At 36.3% G+C, this 16,221-nt stretch overlaps 1 protein-coding gene across 5 annotated transcripts in view; it reads left to right on the plus strand.

Annotated features, from left to right (window-relative positions):
• Positions 1-16,221, plus strand: part of LOC131029302 (ADP-ribosylation factor GTPase-activating protein AGD12) — a 29,299-nt gene that overhangs the window by 11,629 nt on the left and 1,449 nt on the right. For 4 of the 5 annotated variants that reach the window (XR_009102745.2, XR_009102744.2, XR_009102746.2 and 1 more), the window contains 4 exons: positions 1,680-1,755; positions 15,280-15,443; positions 15,522-15,765; positions 15,951-16,067. Coding sequence is in view for 1 of the 5 variants with exons in the window: in XM_057959739.2 (XP_057815722.1) it covers positions 1,680-1,755; positions 15,280-15,443; positions 15,522-15,765; positions 15,951-16,067 (601 nt within the window). In the remaining 4 variants the exon portion in view is untranslated. Of the gene's footprint in view, positions 1-1,679; positions 1,756-15,133; positions 15,153-15,279; positions 15,444-15,521; positions 15,766-15,950; positions 16,068-16,221 lie in introns of those variants that run through there. The other variant, XR_009102747.2, reaches the window with a different exon arrangement.

A 16,221-nucleotide genomic window follows, 5' to 3' on the forward strand; every position in this document is an offset into this window, starting at 1 on the left:
ATTTTTTTTTCAATTTAAAAGTTGAACAATAAATTGTAATAGAACAAAATTATAAAGATTTTGTGTTGATAAAGATTTGGGAGTGACAGTATAAGAGCATAGTAATTATATTAATGCTCTTGATCATAGTTTGAAGACTCAGACTCGGGTTTGACTTGGTAGCCCAAAATCTTGACTTAGACTCAAGACTTGGCACAAACACGACAAAAAACTCAGCACAGACTTGGCTAAAAACAAAACCTCATAATTACACAAAAAAAGAATTTAGTGCATTTAGAGAACATAGAAGTCCAATTTGACTATCAATTTGTCACAATTCAAACATTACCTGTCATATGATCCTCAAAATCTCAAAATTTGATTTTTTTTTCAATTTAAAAGTTGAACAATAAATTGTAATAGAACAAAATTATAAATAATGAATTTATAACAACATTATAATTGATTACATATAATAATATTTCAAAATGAAAAAACAACCAAATACAGTCTACATCTTCATCTTCCCCTCCTAGTGTAACTTAATTTTTCAAGTCTTGAACTACAAGGTAAGTTGGTATCAAAATGATGATAGATTGTTTCTACAAAAGTACCTTCATTTTCTTCCATTGCATTTAATTTTGCTGCTTGTGTTGATGATCTGATCAGCTTTGAATCCTTCCAAATTCTCTTCTCAAATCATCTTGTTATATTGACGGTTCATTTAGTGAAATGGGCAAATAGGAGCAAAAAATGACCAAAAATTTGAAATTTACTTAAAAAGTACGTCTATGATGTCCTAGCGCCAAACAAAAGAGTTTGAGCTCAAGAATTGGGAATCCAAGCTTGAGACTTAGTAAGCCTCAGAGTTGGACTCGGTTGATTACTCTCCAAGACTTGGCCAAACTTGATGCAGGTGTTTGGTCAACTTGGCTTGGGCAACTCAGGGAGTTAGGAGTTTGTAGAGTCCTGTAGAGTACTCAGAGAGTCTTCAAACTATGTTCTTGATCATTAGAATCAATACCTTTTGAGATTTTTGCATTTAGTTGCATTGACATTGGTTTTTCTAGTCCAGCTTTGGAATCCATCTTTAGGAAGTATTTATGATGCTAAAAAGAGTGAAGAGTTATGATACTATAATGCTTCCCGCGTTTGTATTCTGCTACTTTCATTTTGATCTGATATCGATACTGTATATGATACATTTGGATTGTGCATATGACTATTCTTTTGTATTAGCATCCATGTGGTGCATCTTCATTATAGTTATATTATCTTGATCGTGTGGATATTTCTATTGATGATTATAGACGGTTATGCATGTAGATTCAGTGATGATTATACTTATGATGTTTATGATAAGATGATTTCATGATGACATTTTTATATTATGTTTATTTTCACACGATCAATGGCTTAAAATCTAGGTTAAATCCTATGATAGTGTTTTTTATCACCTTCCTCAAATGATTTGTTGCAATATTAGAAACCTAAAGTTTTCATTTTTTGATATATTGGATGGGATAATAATATCTTTTTATTATCTTCAACTTTCAGGTCTTGTAATGTAGGAAAACCCTAAAAGGTGGATTTGTGATCTTTTTTATAATTTTTCATGCTTGAAAATGTAGATTGTTTTGCTAGCATAATCATGGGAAGGCAGGTTATTCTAAGTCATTTTGCATTTTGTTGAAGGATAGGTCAACAAATATTGGCGTTTTTATTTGCATAAAGTGCTCTGGTGTGCATAGAAGCCTTGGTGTCCATGTATCTAAGGTATCCCTGTACTCTCTCTCTCTCTCTCTCTCTCTCTCTCTCTAAAATAATAGTTTTCATCTTTGTTTTGTGAGTAAAATATTGAGCCTATGAAAAAATCTCTTGAGACATTATTACACAAATAGTCATCCTCTTTTTCATATTTCTATAGTCATGTATTGGTTTCCAATCATATCTTATGTTAGTTATCATTCATACTCATAGCTTTTAGAGAATAATTAATCATAAACTTTACAAGAATGATTCAGTTTTTGTTCAAGTGTTTACATAGTGTAGGACTGTTCAAATACTACCATGAGCATTTTGGTGTTCAAGTTGAAGGAAGATTATTTAGGGTTGTTAATAGTCAATTTTTTCATTTGCCCATTACAACCCAAGGCATTCTTGCATCATGGGATAAAGTTGATAGTCATTGGGTAATTATTTTTAATGAAAGTTATTTTTTCAACATTGTCTTTCACATGCCATAATGGTTCATGGTTGGATTAGGAAACACCAAACACACACACACACACCACTAACAATACTCTATTATTTTTGACTGTTTACCCGAACTCCATCATAATTTGTTTGATTCTTCAAGAAATTGTTGATTTTATTTTATGATTAAGAAGCTTCAATATGATCATACAACATCCAAATTTGACCCCTAGCTAGAATGTACAAGTTGATTTGAAGATATTAAAAATATGAATACCTTGATCTTTGCTTCCAGTCAAGCATAATTAAATGGAACGAATGCAAATAATATTGGCATGCAACTAAATTTAGTTGCTTGCATGGTAGCTAATATGGCTGCACCAATACCCCTTTGTAAGCTCTCTAAAGGGCACAAGCTCTTTTTCCAGCCCTTTATAGTGAAGAGTTTTCTTGCTACGATCTTTTTGATGAACTCAAATAGTATTAAGCCAAATAGCTACCATTAATGTGATCATTTGTTAACTTTAAATACTGCAAGAGAAAGATTTTGTTTTTTGTTTGAAGGGATTTACAATGTTTTTCTCATGCAACATTTGACCCTCCAATTACCGAAAGCATAGTTGGTAGTAGAGGAGTCTAAAAGGTGGTTTAGAAAGAGATTCGCATCCAAGCGAAGTTGAGATTTCCAAGTAGTGTTTGGAAGAGAGCCAAGGAAAAAAAGAAAAAGTAAAAAAAATAAAAATAAGTTTGACCAAGTGCGAGAAAAGGTTGGAGCAAGGGTGGAAATCGATACTAGAAGTAGTGCCAATCCAAAACATAGTCTAAAAAACCTTTAAGTGTCATGCAGAGAAAAAGATTATTCGAGTAGAGATGCAAGCAACGGCTAAAAATGTAAAAACAATGAACATAAAGCTAAGGAAGCTGGCAGAGTAAACTTTACCAAGTGATGGCATGTAGAAGTCAAAACCCACATATTATACTATACACAAGAAAAGAATGAGTTTTAAAATTAAAGTGAGGAGGGCTAAAGTTTGTTCTTTGAGACATGAGTTGTAGTTTGCTTGCCTTGGAGGTCAACTAACTACTAGAGGTTAGCTTGAAGGTTAGTAACTAATACTACTACTTTATTATTATTTTGTTGATGGTCAATGAATGGTGAATTGATAGTAAACATTCTCCGATGGTTAATTTAGTGGCTATTAAATTGGTAGTAGTTAATATAATGCATGGTGAACTATGTCAATCAGTTAACAAATTAACATTTTGAAACAGATCAATGTTTTTATGTTGGAACTCGCAAGTGGTAGTCCTAACAGCTAGTGGTGAATGGTGAGTAAACTAACCACTAGAGGCTGAATGCCACATCAAGTTAGACCAGACCTAATTTCAAATTAACTTTTTTATACTTGGAAGGTCATCCTATTGTGCAAAAAGGTCACAATGTTCATGATGAAGTACAAGAAGACAAAACCAAAAACCATTTCACATGATCAATGAAACTGAGGAAAGTCATATATGGACTTTGGGCATGTTGATACAAAAGCTTGGCTAGAAGAATTGCTCAAATGGGATGCAAATATCCTCTCATCATGTTTAGGTGAATTGTTGTTTTTGGGTTCTTGACCACAATCATGTCTCTAGATTTTGTGTTAGAGTGTGCTAGGCACTACCATCCTTGATCATGCATTATTAGAACCATCAATGGGCATGATATTGCAAATCTCAATCTCTAGTTCTTCAAAGCCATATTGACAATCTAAAAGCAATAGTTGAGGTGAGTCTTTAAGACTTGATGTTCACTTCCAATGCCAAAACTAGTGGCAATCTTTGGTTCATAAATAAAACATAGATCTCAATTTACAAGAACTATTCCAAAATCGAACTCTCTAGGTGTACAAAACTCAAAGATTAGTATAAACACACCATCTTGCTCATTAGTAGATTGTTGTAGAATTGAATGCTAACTTCTTCCAGCACAAAAGGTTTAGGTGGGTATAAGTAATTAATGATGCATTTTGTCAATAGTTGATAAAAGTTCATAAAGAAAAAGTCCGTGTACATGACCTCATATTTGGTGTATGCACTTTTGCCTACAATGAGTAGAATGATAGCTCCTTGCATCAAAGAATTGATCAAGTAGAAAGCTTTTAGGATGATAAATGATGGCTTCATCTTTTAGGTCATCTTTAGAGTTGCATGGGAACCCAAATTTTCTTCTCTCTAGAAGGCTTGAAGTGCATTAGATGATGAGATAACTAGTATATAAAAAATGAATCATACACATACATCTAAGAATTTGGTTTTAGAATTTAAAGGAAGTTGAATTCATCCAACTTTTTGTGTTTTCTTGACAAACGTTGGAGGTGCAAAATGTTTTTCAACGTGTTGTCAAAGAGACCGTTGTGTTGATGTGTTTTTTATGCACTATGCAACACAAAATAAAATACTAAGTATTCTATCCTCTCTTGAACAAAATCCTCCCAAGTGCTAAACTATGTGATGAAATGGGATGACTCCAAGGTTCTGAATGTCAGGTCTTGATGTGCTCTTGGATAGACTCGTTTTATGATGTGATTTGCTGGAATCACAAGGGGACTTACGTTGATATTTGAATGTTTGAATGCTGCTGGAACTTAGATTCTAACTACTTGCTTGGAAAATAAAAGGGCAAAAAAGATAGGGTTTAGGGAGTCTAATCTAATCCTAAGATTATAGGAACTAATTGTCGACTAGGTGTGACCAAACCAAGCTTTGTTTCGCCATCAAGGAACAACTACACAAAACAGGTGCAATCTCTGAAGGATAAACAAATGATTTTCATATCACTAATGCACATCAACCATATGAACAATGAGCATGAAGTAATAGAAGTTAAGCTTTCACACAAGTTCAGTTGACTACGCATTGCAATTTGCAATCAACAAATTACAAATAGTACGGACATTAGGTACACCATTCATCAACAATGATATCTTCCATTCATCTAACCAACTTTAAAGCAAATGAGAAGTAAAGACCATGCAACATGTTGAATTAACATACGGAATTCACCATAACTTCAATGAAAACATGTCTCTTACAACAAGATCTTGGCAACAATCTTTGCCTTCTCCTCCAATTCTAACTTTCACTTTTACTACTTGCTATCTAATGTCTATTGATCCTCTATTAACCTTTCAAATGAGAGGATTGAGCCTTATATAGAGAGCTCATTACAATTCAAAATATCAGATCAATTTGAGGTCAATGGCCGAGATTTTACAATAAAACTCTAATTAGGGTTTGTAACAACAAACTCCATTCTGGCCAATGAGAAAATTACATTTAGATTGGACACATGTCCTACATTGAATGTGAACCAATAGAAACCGAGGTTAGGTTTCTCAAATTTTGTGTTTCCGTAGGATGAGTCAAGTTCAATGGACTTGGATGTGCTGACGTGGAATCCTTTGATTGATCGGTGATGACAAGGATGCCATCTTATCTCTCTTGTAGACTTGATACCTCATCACATGCGTATTTAGTTGAGCAATATCTCTTGATACTTAACACCTCTAAGCTTAGTGTGATGATGATGGGAAGCATCATCCTATCAAGTCAACCCTTTACCCTTGCTTGCCTATCTTGCCCTGATCAACTTGTCGTCCTGCTAGCTGACTTCTTGATGATGTTTGATCATGAATCTTTTCTCTTTGAAGTCCTTTATTACTATCTTTGATTATCTTCCTCGAGGCCTGCACTTTCCTTTGAAGAACTTGCTTTGATGTGTGAGGGTACCTTCATGTGGTACTGGCACTTAGTCTTGGATTTTCAAGGGAAATTTAAGATATGTCAAACTTATCTTCATTTTATTGCTATGTCTTTACCATGCCTTGAGTACCAAAGCAACATTGCCTTTCCCTATCTTGCTTGTACATTTTGATATCCTTCCTATTCCATGAAGTCTTGACTTCCTCATTTCGCCATGATGAAATAAAGCTTGGAATGCATTTTTGCTCCTCATGTTGTAATGCTAGCCTTGGATGTCATATTGTTGTAGAGCTTATCTTCATGTGGTGGTTGCAGCCTTGCTTAAGTCCTTCATCCTAATGTTGTTCGCCTCCCTCTTGACCCTTGATGTTGATCCTTGATAACTTGAAGTCCTAATGATAGGGATGATATGATGAAGCCTTGAATGTGATGCACTCTTCACAATGCTGACTTGCCTCCCTCATTTGATGGTATCCATCTCCATGTTTTACTTTGAAGTTGCAATGATTGTTGAATTCCTCCATCCAGCTCATTGAAAGCTTGGTTTTTCTCTCAAGTGGTGAGGTCCTTAGCCCCATGCTCTATGTAATTGCCTCCTTGCTTCACCTATGCATCAAATCGGAAAAGAATATATTTGAGATCAAGAGTAATGAAATATAATTCAACTTATACATGAGATAACACTAATACTACAATTATCATGCTTCCAAAACTTGAACATGGTGATGTCACAAGTTTGATTATTGGGCACATTTTAACCCTTTGTTTGCACAATCTAGGGCACATTTTGCCCTCTCATTTGCACAACCTAGGGTTCAAATCTCATACTTGTTTGTACACTTCTTGCTAGGGTGGATTTTTAATTTCCATTTTGCACAGACTAAGGCGCAAATTGCATGCTTGATTGCACAAATGAGGGCTCATATCTCATGTTCATTTGCACAAATGAGTTGCTAGGGCGGCTTCTTGGCATGCATTTGCACAACTTTTCTCTTGCTTAGGTGCCTTTTCATCTTGTGTTTGCACAACTAGGGCGCACTTTCAATGCTCATTTGCACAAACTTGAAGGCGGGCACAAAATGATGGTTCATTTGCACAAGATCTCTTGATTGAGCAGATTTTATGCCTTAATATGTACAAGTTTCTTGGTTGAGGGGCTTTTCAAGGTCTATTTGCACAAAGTTGTCTGCTAGGGTGGCTTTTCTAGGTTCAATTGCACAACCAAGGCACATTTTTCACCCTCATATGCACAACTTGGGAAGTGAGGTTAATTTGCACAAGTTTAGACTTAACTTTTCTCCTTTGCCTTAGAAAAATCATCCATTAAGATGACCATTTTGACGTTTCTTTCCCTCAAATTATCCCTTGCTTAGGTGCATTTCAAGGGTCCATTTTCACAAACACCGCTTGATGAGTAAGCTAGTGCTTGGACCATGAGTTCAGCAAAGTTATGACTTAGACAAAAAAAATTGTTTTAAGCCTTCATAAGTTCATCGCATTCATTCTTCGTTACTTGGATGTCATTCAGCATTAGAAGGCAATGTTGACAACCTGAGCTAACCTCCTCTCACTGAAAGGTTAAGGACTAAGGACTGACATCTAACTAGAGGCCCTAAGCAGCAAGGCAAAAAGTGGGGGTTCTGTTGTGACGTTTTCACACATCGCCCCATTGCAAATGGGGACCCATGTTTTTTGCTTTTTAGGGTTTGTTTTCTAGGTCTTTTAGGGTTTTGTCGGTTGGCTTTTGCATTTTGAGTGCTGTCGGGGAGATCAATAGGATAGCAGGTCCTGCTGGAGTGAAGTCCTGATCCTGAAATTTGGCTAAGTCTGGAATGTCCTGATCCTGAAATTTGACTAAGTCTGGAAACTGAAAAACCTCCAAAAACTAGATTTTGCAATATAACTCCTGGAGGTCTGAAACCACTCTCAAACATCCTGAAAGTATATATGGAATATAACTTAAAGTATAAGAAAGAAGAAACATAGAAGGAAATGTTAAAAATTATCCTGATAGAGAGTTCGAAAAGTCAAATTTCGCTCCTGTCCTTCACTGAGGATCCAGAGCGAATTTCGCTCCTGTCCCTCTCCAAGGGTCCAAGGCGAATCGCTCATGTCCCTCACCAAGGGTCCAGAGCGAAAAAGCTTAGTGGAGTCATTCTTGATCTTGTTTGGACAAATTGAGACATCAAAGGCATGAAGGAGGACGTAATCAAACCATTGAAGATAGTTTTGAAAATTAACAAGGCATAAATGAGCTCAGCGCTCCTGTCCCTCTCCCAGGGACCAGAGCGATTTTCCCTCAAGACAAGTTTTTGGCAAAAGGAAGGCAAGTTTCGCGTTTGAAGTGGGTGAAGGAAGACGCAATCGATCCGTTGAAGATAATTTTCGAAGCTAGCAAAACACAAGTGAGCCTATAAATGAAAAATCGCTCTTGTCCCTCACCAAGGGACCAGAGCGAAATAGTCAAGTATGCCTAATTTTTAAATGCCTCTTTCGTTTCAAATGTTCAAGATGGAGTAAGAAACAATGTTTTACGCCTTGAAGAAAATTCGATGTTAACATGATTAAGGATTTGTGCCATAAATGCAAAATCGCTCCTGTCCTTCACTGGAGGACCAGGGCGATTTCTACAGAATCAACCATTCCTTTCAAAAGTTACGTCAAGGCAAGGTTACGCAAGGTCAAAAATGACTTTCGAAGGACGATGAACGTGGAATTAACCTCAAGAATCAACAATTTTGAGCTCAAATGCAAAATTTGCTCCTGTCCTTCAGTCAAGGACCAGGGCGAAAAATCCTTAGGAGGGCTCATTTGGTCTTGGAGAGACAAGTTTGGCATGCGTAGAACAAACAAGGATCATCAATTGCCCTCACAAGCTGATTTGACGATTTAAAAGACAAGGGCCAAGGAGGAAAAGCAAAAATCGCTCCTGTCCCTCACCAAGGGACCAGGGCGAAAATGGTTTAAAAGGCATTCATTCCAAAGATTGAATTGATCAAACTCAAAGTTACGAATGAAAATCCCATTTTGGGCGTCCAGGATGAAGTGTTGAACGTGAAAAACAAGAAATTGTAAGGCTAAGATGAAAAGGTGCTCCTGTCCCTCTCCAAGGGACCAAAGCGAATTTGATTAAAGTCCCAAATTCCTCCCATGCCTAGGCGCCAATAATTTTTTGAAATACATTAAATGCTAAATTCGATAAAAACTTTGAAATATTTAATTAAATTGGCATTTAAAAATGGCACATAACATATAATAATAAATTTATGCCTTTAAAAAAATCGAAATTTTAATTATAAAGGCATTTAAAATTAATTATTATTAATTTAAAAATAAAATTGGGGCGCTTGAGGTATTATTTAATGTTTTTATAAAGTCGGCCTTCCCCTTTTATTAATTTTGTTTATTTTTGGTTCTATTTTACCAAGTCGGCCTATGGATAATGAAATGGTGAGTGCCTATATAAGAGAGGTGTGTTGAGCGATTTTAATCCATCATTCACTCATCATTTCAAATGCGATTTGGAGGAGCAAGGAAGGAGGTGTGAAATCTAGCTTGTGTGGAGCGAATTTCTACCAAGTGTGGAGACTAAGGAAGGCGAAATTCATCTTGAAGGCCATTGGAGAGGCGTATTTCTTGCTAGATTGGAGGATAATTTCCAGATTTTTGAAGACATTTGAAGGCGAATTTCCAGATCTTGAAGAGGCTAGTGGAAGATGGAGTTCTTTTCCAAGCTAAAGGGGGCGCATTTTGCTAAAGGGAGTCTTGATCTACATTTTGCCTAGCGAATTCTCCTATTTTTGCATCATTTTTTAGAATTAATTCCCAAGTGGAGGTATGGCGTAATCACCTTGGCACCATTTTTGAAGATTTAAATTTTGCTTTGAAAATCCTAAATTAGGAAATGATAACTCAAGTTTTATCATGAAGTTTCCTAATTAAAATCTTGAATCTTCCTTTTAAAGTTTAATTTTTAGATTTCAAGATATATTACTAATTTTGAAATGTTGTGTAGGTATCAAGATGGCAACTCCAAGCTCGAAAGATCTACAAGTTGGAAGACTCTCCTCAAGGAAAATCAAGCTAGATCAAGGACGATCAAGCAAGGACAAGGACGGTCTCCTCCAAGACGATCAAGCATCGACAAGGACGGCCTTCTTTGGACTAACGTCATCAAGGGCGACCTCTTCCAATCCAGTATTCCATGGCGAGGTATATCAATCATCCTGCACATCAAGGACACAAGAAGTTAGAACAAGGGTTCGTTGAAGAAGCAGATAGTACCAGATGAATTAATTAAAGCTAGCTTCTCAACAACATCAAGTTGAATATTTACCAAGCTACAAGTGTCGGACGAGGTGGCATCCTAGTCATCGCTCATCCAGTCAGTGTGGTCCACCTCAGCATTTCCAGATTCAATGTACCTAACTCATGGAAGGTGGCACAAACTCCGATGTACCTACCCTAGCTATCCATTGGTGGAATTTTCTAGAGAGGACATGTGTCCAAGCAATACAATTTTATCATTGGTCAAGCATTAAATGTTATGTAATGGTTGTAACAAACCCTAATTAGGGTTTTCATTGTTGAATCTTGGACATTGATCTCGAATTGATCTAAGCCATCGAATTGTATTGAGGGCACTATATAAGCCCTGGCATTTCATTTTGTAAAGGCAATAGTTAGAGAGTTGGAAATAGTTGGAAGCAGTTAGTAGATAGAGAGTAGTTAGAAGTTGATAGAATAGCAATTAGAGTAGAGTAGAGAGAGAAGGCAAAGATTGTTGCCAAGATGTTGTTGTAAGAGACTTGTAAAACTTCATTGAAGAAATGGTGAAATTTATGGGTCGATTCGACAATTTGCATGGTCTCTATACTTCTCATATTTGATTTCATGTTATTAGATGAGTGGAAGAAATGTGCTTGATTGATGATGAAATTCGTATATCCATACTACTAGTAGTTTGTTGATTGCAGACTTGCCTTGCGTAGTCAACTGGAATTATTCAGCTTAAGCTTAACTTCAATTGTCGCTTCTTCATTGATATGCATCAGCTTGATGGTGTCTATGCCTGCAGTGATGATTTGAACATCATAAAGCTTTCCTTCGAAGATCGCACTAGCCTTGTGGAGATGATCCTGCGATGTCAAAACAAGACCTAGTTAGAATTTCATCAAAGATCATTCATTGCTCCTACATTCTTAGTATTAGGATTAGATCCTCTCTTCGCCCTCGTCTTTTTTCCTTTTTTCAAATCAAAGCTAGTAAGAGCCTGTGTTCCAGCAATATTCAAAGCAGATCAGACGTTCAATCATCAAATGTAAGCTTATCCACACGTAGAGACCCTACATACAAGAACCTTGGAGTCATCCTGATTGATCCTTTTTCACGATATCTTCAGCAATCAGAGGCTTTACTCAAGAGAGGATAAGGTACCTTTAGGTATTTTATTCTGTGTTTGATAGTGTACAAAATACACGTCAACAGGTTCCCCATTTGCAATGAGGCAATTTGTGAAAATGTCACAACACATTGTCTATCAGGTATCTTATTAGAATTAATCATTTTGAATCTAGGAACAAGGCAATGACAACGAATTTGAAAATGGATCTCTTCGAGTCTTCACTTTGGATTTCTCATGGAGAATACAATTTGTCATTTTGATCCAAGGGAAAAGATGAATGAGATAGTGTCCCAATTCCTATGAGGGAGTTTCCAACTCGTTCACGATGATGAAGACTTATGAGAGAATAGCAATTATGATGAGCACCTACAAAATGTTGGCACCCATGCAATCACATGGCAACATTGCTATGACTAGCTCCATTAGTTGAAGGGATGATAGAGGCAATGTGAGAATCCTAGATTCTCATGACATCATAATATTAAAAGGGGTCATTAATCCAACATTACACAAGAAAGATTTTGAATCTATCTCTTCCCTCAAGGCACTTGATTTCATCCCACCACCAAGGGTTGATTGGAGTTTACATTACAAAAGAAATGTGGAAGTAGTTGTGGATGCATGTCAAGAGTCATCAAACAAGAAGTTGACCAAGAAGCTTCTTATCGGTCCAATTGCATAATCTTATAGAAACTACCCATCAAGGGTGGTAAGGAGTAGGAGATGACAACAACGATGATGACCTAAATCCAAATAAAAGGCAAGATAAGGAGGAGGTTGCTCTTGATGGGAATCAATCCAATGAATTAGATGCACCCATTCCAAAGATAGTCTAGTTATCTTTGCCACTCCTTGAAGGGATATTGTTTCTTTAGATTGCATTGCAAAGGAGGTGATTCTCTAAGTTCAATCTGATTTTCTTCGATGTAATACATTCAAGCTATGAGTATGAATCACCCAAGGCAAATCCCATAATGCAAATTAGGCTTGCCGATCTATGAGGCAAATGGTGATTGGTACAATTGTGCCTTTAGCAAGTTGGATAAGGTGTGGGTTGAAGATTTTGTAGTTCATCACCATGCTTTTTCACAAGTTGATCAATAAGACATGCTTGACATGGTCAGCTAGAGAGTGGAATTTGGTAATGCACACTTTAGAAAGCTATTTGAAGAAGTATCTCATCTCGAAGTCAATAAAGGAGCCTTGGTTACATATATTGACAAAGATTGTGCATCTAGGGTGAGTATTCAAGATCCTATTGTCATGGAAATGCCTCCAACATCTAGTGAAAGCCATGATGAACTCAGTGAGTGAATGGACTACCTAAGGAACAATGTTAAGATGGTACAGCTTGGACAACCTTCAACTTGCTTAGGGATTACTTTTGTCTTTGTTCATAAAATATGGTCTATATGCGTCAGGATTTCCTCTAGATGTTGGGATTGTGGAGTAGAAGAGAGATTCTTTAATGAAGATAATGGATTCATGAGATTGCATTTTTGATGAAATCAAAATGGAAGTTAGTCTTTAGGCAATGTTGGAATTGTTCTTCAATCTTGAGCATTGTTGTAGTGTCCTTTAAAGTTTTGGTCAACTCTTTGCTACTCTAAGAAGGGAAATTCATCAAGGTAGAAGTAGAGATTCTATCTTCTCCAGCAGCAATACGAACAGATTCGGCTCTCCTCTGCTTGATGTGACCATGGACAAATCATTCATAAAGGAGGCATGCAATCTCTTTTCAAACACTGTTAACATGCAGATTCACGTGGAAGAACTAGGATAAGTTTTTGGGATGACAAGTGTTGAATGTGATATTTAGTGACATCTTAATTTTGACCATTTGTGCATTGCATGCATCTTAGCATAAATTACCTGTAAGCTTATTGGCAGATACCTGACATACACAATCATTGTGTTCAACTCATTCAGATATCCCCACGTCATCCAACCTCTTCTGATCTTGTTGCTATAAACTGTTCTTGTAGACATCAAAATTTAAAAGATTCAATTCTTGTGCGACATAATATACAATTCTCAATGATAGAGAAATCTTACATTCATCATAATGAGGAGGATTGAATCTGCCACAGTTCATATTCATTTACAGACTTATGTTGTTTCTTGATGGAATATAAGGTGCAAGATCTAACAAAGATTTAACTTACAAGGACCACTGTATTGTATTGATATAATTTATGTCTCTCTTTGATTTGGATCTCAACAGATATCCAAAAGACAGCATAGTGAATGAGAACTCTCCTATGTTATGAAATTTATGCAACACATATATGCCTAATAATCAAAATAGAGTGCACAATAAAGAGGTAAACAATGGTAGGTCTTTTAAGAACTATATTTCATTAAAACTAAAATTGTTTTTTCATAAGACCTTTGATAAGATGTGCATAGGTGCTCTGTGTGAGAGTTAGAATGTTTGTTGAGGAGCCTACGTGTAGAGAGGGAAGAATAATCTGAATAAATGAGGTACATTGATATTGAACGCTACATATGGTAGTTGAGTGGGATTAGCTTTGGGTGGAAAAACCACAAGGGCTTTCATACTTGAGGTACAGGTTCAAATCCTAGAAGACATGATAAATTATTGAAATTGAGTAAAATACTGCATCCAACTCACTGGGTGTGGCATACTCTTGTTGGTTAGGCTGGGTGTGAATCCCTGGTGAATTTGATAGAAGGGATACCTCTTGTTCATTGCATTTATGCCAGGGGTTACCTAACAAGAGGACAATTTACGAAATAAAAAATTACCACATATTATATAGTCTAGGATGGTGGTGCAAATGGAAAATTTGAATGGTTCAGAATTCATATTTTACAAACAATAAATTTACAAGTAATGTTTAGTTTGCAAATGTGCTGTACTTTGGTGCCAACTAAGGCAATGTGTTGAAAATTTGAGCTGAAGCACAGTAAAGGCCCTAGTGCCAATGTCAAGTTTGGTGGCATAATTGCTGAGATTGGTGGGAATTTGGCACTACTGTTAAGGTTGACAACTTATACAAAAGTGGTTGTTTGCACAAAAGTTGATATTTGCACTTGAATTGGTGCCAAAGGCAAAGTTTAGTCTCAAAATGACTTAAGAATGAGTTCGGTGCCATTGGGATAGAGTCTTGATCATTTGTCTTTCTTTGGGAAGCAGCATTTGCCATCGTGTCATTTGCCACAAGCAAGGGAGCTTCTTATCAATTAGTTCATTTCAGAACAACTTGTTTGCTTTGGCAACTGGTCGGCTTTGGCAACACATAACAAGGGAAGGGCCTTTCTCTTGTTATGAAGCATGCTTTATAGCTTGTTCTCAATAATCTATTGAGGTTGAGCCAAAAGCTTAAAAAGTGGATCATCATTCAGCTGGATACTTAATCTTTGGAATTCTTAATCCATTGGATGGATGGATTGCTCTAGTAGAGATGAAAAGTAGGACAAAGAAGGTCAAGAAGCAATAATAGGATGACGATCAAGTCAAGGCAGAAGGTCAGAATCAAATTTCGTTCCTAACCTGCATTGTGATGTTGTAAGGACTGTAACAAAGAGGTATGATCAATGAAGCCTTGAGAATCACTTTTTTTAAATGAAGTCAAAAATTATGATTGAGCAAATGATGAGGTTTATTATGTTGGTCATGGTGTTGATTAACTTTTTATAATAATATTTAGCAGTCTTAATTAACATTTCCTCTTAAATAGACTAAGGCCATGAAAACACTAGGTGAGCTACACCCATGGATGCAAGAGGTCGGAACCACAAACTAAAATAAGTGTTCAGTTAAAGGAGCTGGTTCTTAAAAGAGTATAAAATAACATGGGTGAGTTTTAGGCATAGATTTGGATTTTTTTTAAAGTAGATTGGTATTTTTTACTTTATAAGCATATTCATGTTTCTTTGGGTTTCTGGGTATTCATAAAATTTATGTTTTATTTCTTCTGTGTAAGGTTTTATCAGTGACACTGGATGAGTGGACTGATTCCCAAGTTGATGCTATGGTTGATGTGGGTGGAAATGCATCTGCAAATGCAATATATGAGGCTTTTCTCCCTGAAAATATTCAAAAACCTGGACCAGAAGCATCCTCTGAAGAGCGTTCCACTTTCATTAGGTAAGATGCTCTATGTGCTTGTTTCTTACAGTTTCCCAATTTTATGATCAGAAGTATTTGAGATGTTCCTGTATGCAGGCAGAAATATGAGCTACAAGAATTTGTCAAACCTAGCCTACGAATTGCCTCATCTGCTTCTTTGAGCCTCAGCTCATCATTGCAAAATATGTCTTCCAGTAATGGCCTGGGGCATACTGTGGAGGAAAAGCCAATAGGGAAGATGAGTCATGCCTCTCGCCTTTCTGGACTTGGACATGCTTTGCGGAAGAGCTGGAGAAAAAGAGATTCTGATAGTAAGGAGACAAAAAGAAACCATTCGCTGGTAATATCACAAATCTCTCTCTCTCTCTCTCTCTCTCTCTCTCTCTCTCTCTCTCTATATATATATATATATATATAAGACAAGAAACAACATTAGTATTCTGTATAATTTAGGTGGGTTTATCTCTTAATCAATTTCTTTATGGCATTATTCTGATGCTTCAAATGTCTGTTTTGGTATGACAGCTAGGTATGGTGGAGTTTGTAGGTTTGCTAAAGATCAAAGTTGTCAAAGGCACAAACCTTGCTGTGCGGGACATTGTGTCTAGTGATCCCTATGTTATTCTGACAGTTGGGCACCAAGTCAGTTGTCTTTTGATACTTTAATGATATTCAATAGAGCCACGAAAATAATATTAATTTTATTTTTATTAAAAACTATTTCATTTATCTTTAAGACTGACAGGGGAAGAGAGCAATGAAACAATTTTATGTTTTTCCTATTACTGTTCTGCAG

Source organism: Cryptomeria japonica, chromosome 10 (assembly GCF_030272615.1).
Source record: "Cryptomeria japonica chromosome 10, Sugi_1.0, whole genome shotgun sequence".
Taxonomy (NCBI): domain Eukaryota; kingdom Viridiplantae; phylum Streptophyta; class Pinopsida; order Cupressales; family Cupressaceae; genus Cryptomeria; species Cryptomeria japonica.